At 38.1% G+C, this 6,000-nt stretch overlaps 1 protein-coding gene across 1 annotated transcript; it reads right to left on the reverse strand.

Moving 5' to 3' along the window:
• Positions 1-742: 742 nt before the first annotated feature.
• Positions 743-1,585, reverse strand: LOC145594359 (uncharacterized). Its single transcript, XM_081650687.1, has one exon. It carries the CDS (start codon positions 1,583-1,585, stop codon positions 743-745), a length of 843 nt encoding a protein of 280 aa, XP_081506813.1.
• Between the last annotated feature and the right edge of the window lie 4,415 nt (positions 1,586-6,000).

Below are 6,000 nucleotides of genomic sequence, written 5' to 3' on the forward strand. Positions count from 1 at the left end.
GCGCGCCATTAATGCTGCAACTCTTCAGTTTTGATCTTGATTTTGATGGTTTTACCATCTTTTGCATGTGTTTTGCAACAGTTACCAAACTTAGGAACCTACCAGAGTTTCCAAGCACTATAAAAAAACCACTAATGCTAGATTAGATTGCTCAAACACGCTATGTGCTTCGTGTCTAACGTGGGCCATGTACTCTCCCTAGGGGTGAGAAAAAATTGTGGGCACCTCGAATTGGAACCAAAACTGGTTAGCAATATACAAGTTGGAGTCAATGAGAGTACTTTTGCCCTATATTAAAACCTGGCCTATTTAATTAACAACATATTTGATAATAAAAATATGCTTTATACATTAATTAAAATAAATTGTAAGTAAAGTTGATATATCCTCTGTTTTCTTTCAAATGCAATACGTACTTCTCATTTCACACATGACGCTTGTCAATGTGTTATTTCAATTATTAATATCTTTTATTATTAATATGGAACAATATTAAAATAGACGAATCTAATTTAAGAAGATCTCACATTACTATATTTTTTTTAATCATAAATAAAAAAAAAGCTAGTCAAAGTAGAGCATATGAATTAGTATAAAAATCAAAGTGTTGCATTTAAAAGAAACACATAGTAGAACAGATAAAAGGACACACTACACTTCGACTTAAACTTATTCATTAGGACATTGGGTAGCATTTGTTCTATTCATTGTTACATTATTAACCATGCATGACCCCTCGATGCTAGGGCTCACGTTGCTCAAACTTTCTAGCCCAAATATGTTTACCTTTTGAACGAAACATAGCAAGATGTTTACCCCTCATAATTTGATCCATGTAGGCAACAGAGCGTAGGCCCATTCGAGCATACAAAGATTGTACATTTGATGAGTGATTGTTAACCACTTCCATTTGAAAGTTCTCTATACAATTTCCACACATTTGAGTAAAGAATTGCATTACTTCCTCTTGAGAAACCGAAAAACCTCGTGAAAATGTGAGGAATAAGGTCCTATCTTTAATTGGGGCTTCAAATTCTGATTTCCAACCCCAAACCCCTTTACTAGGAACAATAGCATTTAAAGGTACGATAGAGATTTCAAGTGGACCAAATGTAGGGTGAGGAAAACCGGGAACAAAAAGAGGGTGGTTGAGGGTCATATTAGAGGAAATATGCAAAACTTGCATTAAAATGTCAGTAAAAATCCAAGCACAAACATCATTTAGATAAGATTTTACACAACTAATTGCGGTGTATTTCATGTCGCATATTATTTTCAAGGATATTTCTTTGTCCATCATTCTTGACAAGAGATGAAGGCTACCACCGTGAGTGGTTGGTGTTTTTGTTTTAAGGCAATTGATGCACAAAACAACTTCATTGATTACAGCATCAAGAAGGTTATCCGATAAATCTGCTAATTTGCTTATGATTTTGCAATGGCTTGCCCCCTCTAGCCAAAACAACAAGGCCATAATCAACAAGGCTTGGGATGCTTGTATTTTCAAAGTATTGACTAGCTTTGAAAAGAGAGCACGATCAATGGAATGAAAGAGACGGAGTTCAAAAAGTGTGATAGAATCCATGGTGGGAGTGAAGTGGTAAAATAAACCAAAGGGGAGGGTGTGTTGGAGTGGACAACTTGGCTATACATACAACATAGTTTTTAAGCTATTTCAATTTTATAAGCATTTTGTTCATGCCAATTGTCATAGGAGTTATGAGTTAAAAACTAAATTCACGTTTACTAACCAAATTAAAGTAGCTATTATTCACTTGAGGCCTGTTCATTTCACCTTAATTTTAGTTCAGTTCAGCTCTAATTAGTTTAGTTCTGTTCAATTTAGTTCATCTCCAATCAGTTCAGTTCAGCTTCTAATTTCCTTCTCTCATACAATATTCATTTTAGCTCTGTTCAGTTCAGTTCAGCTCCAATCAGTTCAGTTCAGTTCAACTTCAATCAATTCAGTTCAGCTCAGTTCAGTAAATGTGAACAGGTCCTTTGGTAGAGAGAAAATTAATATGACTAATAGCTGCTTAAATGCAATTAAGCCTACAAGGGAGGACATTTAAGGCCATCTATAATCCCAAATAAGATAAAATCCTAAAATTAATTGGTAATTAATTGTGACTTATTACTTTATTAGTGTAATAACTTATGAAACTTATTTGTTAAAAATCATCATCTTCTCTACTCCTTTTTAATGTGAAACAATAATTAGGGCCTGTTCACATTTACTTAATTTCAGTTCAGTTAAGCTCCAATCAATTCAGTTCACTTCAGCTCCAATCAGTTCAAATCAGCTCTTAATTTCCCTCTCTCATAAAATATTCATTTCAACTCAGTTAAGTTCAGCTTCAATCAGTACAAATTAGTTCAGTTAAGCTCCAATCAGTTCAGTTGAGCTCAATTCAGTAAATATGAATAGGCCCTAAGTCACAAATCACATATGAGTTATTAAGTTAATTCTATGACACCGATATTAATTATCTCTAAGTTAGTGAGTTGATTATTGAACAGAGTCACAAATGACATGATATCCTTGCTCACATGTTTTATGCACCAATCACTTTGGTAAAGAGTAAAGTTCAATTTATAAATAAATAAAAAAAAATAAAAAAAAAATAAAAAAAAAGGTAAACAATGTGACAAAGTTTGGCTGTAACTTACTAGTGTGAGTTGATATCAATACATGTTATGTATTAAATATTTTTTATTTTGAATGGATGTATGAAATGATTTGTATCACTTCATCATTTAATACAATGGTAATCAAATTAATAAAAAAATCTTAATAGGTAAGGAAATGGATAATACTTCCTCCGTTTCTTTATAGTTGCAACATTTTTATAAAATAGAAATATCATAATATATAGTTGCAATATGCCATAAAATGAAGGTTTTTATAGTAAAAATTGTACTATTATCTTTATTAAAAGCACATGGCCCACTTGGTTACACCTTTTTTTTTTTTTTTTTGAAACACACATGGTTACACTATTAATAATCTATTAACCCCATTTTAATTGTATTGTATCACGTGAGCTCCACTTTTCCTAAATAGCGTGATAAAGTGTGTTGCAATTATGAAAAAAAACATGGAGAAAGTATCAAATTATATTTTGGGTTGGGATCATGCTCTACATAGGGTTATGTTAGTGAATATAATTGCTACTCCTTCTGTATTTTGCCATTCCCTTTGTATTCCATATTTATTGTAACTCTTGGTATACTTGAGAATAGGTTGTACATGATCACCTATATATTTTACCATAATGAGAATACAGAGAGAGGGGAATTATACAATCTTACATGGTATCACAGCCACCTAGGTTTTTCTTTTCTTTCTAACCTAGCCGATCTTGGTCTCTGTGCCTAACCATCTTCCACTCTCTTTCTGCCACTGTCTTCTCCAATGGCTGGTGATGATGAACACCCAACTCCTCCTCCTCCTCCTCCCTCCACCTTCCATCCGGCATACGCCGTCAATAACATCAAAAACTTGATGAGCATCACTCTTGATCAGGACGAAGGGCAGTATGCTACGTGGGTTGAATTATTTCAAATACAAGCATGTGCATTCAACGTACTCGATCATATTGACAACGACGTCTCCCGACCAGCCGACATCGATGATGCTACATGGAAGCGACTTGATGCTATTGTCAAGCAGTGGATTTATGGTTCAATTTCAAAGGACTTAATAAACACGATCATGAAACCCGGGGCTACAGCTCTTGAGCTTTGGGGTCGGCTTGCCGAGCTATTTCATGACAACAAGCACACACGTGCGGTGTACCTTGAGGAGCAGTTCAATGGAATTCGTCTTGAAAATTTCGCCAATATGACGGAATATTGCAGGCAAATCAAATTGCTTGCGGATCAATTAAGTAATGTCGACAATCCGGTCTCCGAACAAAAGATGGTCCTTCAACTCATCTCCGGACTCCCTAGGGGCGAGTATGACACGGTTGCCGCAATGATTCAACAATCTGATCCACTTCCTAGTTTTAATCAGGCTCGGTCCCGATTCTTATTAGAAGAAACTAGGAAATCAAAACAAGATGAGCATGGTCAGCATGCTATGGTTGCTCAGCAGTCACATGGTAATAGCACCACCACACCGGCGCCACAACAACCGTCTGACCACCAGCCACGTGGCGGTGGACGTGGTGGTGGCAGGGGACGCGGCCGCAACAATGGGCGGAATGGCAGGGGACGTGGTCGGGGAGGAAAATCTCAAAATAATTCCAACCCACAACAGCAGCAACAAAATAACAACTACCAGGCCCAAGCCCAATCCGCACCACAATGGGGAGCCCAAAACCATTGGCAGCCTCCATCATATGGGCAGTGGGCTTCTCCACCTTGCCCATATCCTACTGGGCCGGCCCAATCTTACCAGCGACAGCAAGCAGGTGTTCTAGGTCCACGGCCAGCACAAGCTTATTTCACTCCCGGTCCACCTTCAGCCTATGGCTCACAACTGAGCCCACTTATGAGTCCAACCGAATTGGGGCAGGCCTACAGCTCCATGAGCCTTCAAACTCCTGACAATGGGTGGTACATGGACACGGGCGCAACATCTCATCTCACTCGTGACTCGGGTAATTTTTCTAAATTGTTTACTTTGAGCAATCCTCAGTTTATTTTGGTTGGCGATGGCAAACGCATTCCTATTCATGGTTATGGCACTACCTCCACACCTACCCCACCTCACCCCTCCTTCCAACTGAAACATGTGTTATATGTTCCTAACATCATTAAAAATCTCATTTTCGTCCGAAAATTTACATGTGATAATTCTGTTTCAGTTGAGTTTGACCCTTTTGGTTTTTTTGTGAAGGACCTTCATACGGGGACAATTCTAGCGAGATGCAATAGTGTGGGGGACCTATATCCTTTCTCTACCGCTTCCGCTACAAATGGTTCACACCAACTCTCTCTAGCTGCTATCTCTCCTTCAACTTGGCACCATAGACTCGGACACCCAAGTGCACCAGTTTTTGATTCTCTTAAAAACCGTAGTTTGATCAATTGTAATAAGAGACTTAGTTCTCAATTTTGCTATTCATGTCCTTTGGGAAAACATGTACGACTTCCTTTTAAGTCTTCTACTAGTGTTACTTTCTCTCCTTTTGATATTATACATGCCGACTTATGGACATCTCCTATCCTTAGCAAATTGGGTCACAAATATTACTTGGTGTTGCTTGATGATTTTTCTCATTTTCTTTGGGTTTTTCCGTTAAAATTCAAATCACAAGTCTTTGATATTTTCTTGAACTTTCGAGCCTATGTTAAAACTCAATTTGAGAGGGACATTAAAACCTTTCAAAGTGATAATGGTCGTGAATTTGATAACTCCCCATTTCGAAATTTGTGTGCAACAAATGGTTTGGTTTTCCGATTCTCTTGCCCAAACACTTCCTCCCAAAACGGAAAAGCCGAACGCATAATTCGCACCATTAACAACATGACTCGAACTATTCTTTTCCATGCTTCTCTCCCTCCATCTTTTTGGGTTTATGCAGTTAACGTAGTAGCTTACATTCTCAATATTTTGCCTACTACTACCTTGCACAACCAAACCCCAACCGAGGTTCTATATCGTAGGGTACCGTCTTATGACCATCTCCGCACCTTTGGTTGCCTTTGCTACCCAAATCTCTCCGCTACCTCTAGTCACAAACTTGCACCACGTTCTACTCCTTGTGTCTTTTTGGGCTACCCTACTAACCATAGGGGCTATTTGTGTTATGACCTTTCCACTAATAAAATTATCACCTCAAGGCATGTCACCTTCGTTGAGGATAATTTTCCTTTCTCCAAACTCCAACAATCCAAGTCTACTGACTATGATTTTATGGATTCAAGAGTTTCTGTCATCCCCCTATTTTTGCAAACACAACAGCAAGCCCAAGCCCAAAACACTCCCACAAACCCACAAAGCCCACTCCTCTCACCTCCCCCTTTGAATGGTGATGGGCAGCAAAGTCC

Source organism: Chenopodium album, chromosome 19, assembly GCF_948465745.1.
Source record: "Chenopodium album chromosome 19, dcCheAlbu1.1, whole genome shotgun sequence".
Classification (NCBI taxonomy): domain Eukaryota; kingdom Viridiplantae; phylum Streptophyta; class Magnoliopsida; order Caryophyllales; family Amaranthaceae; genus Chenopodium; species Chenopodium album.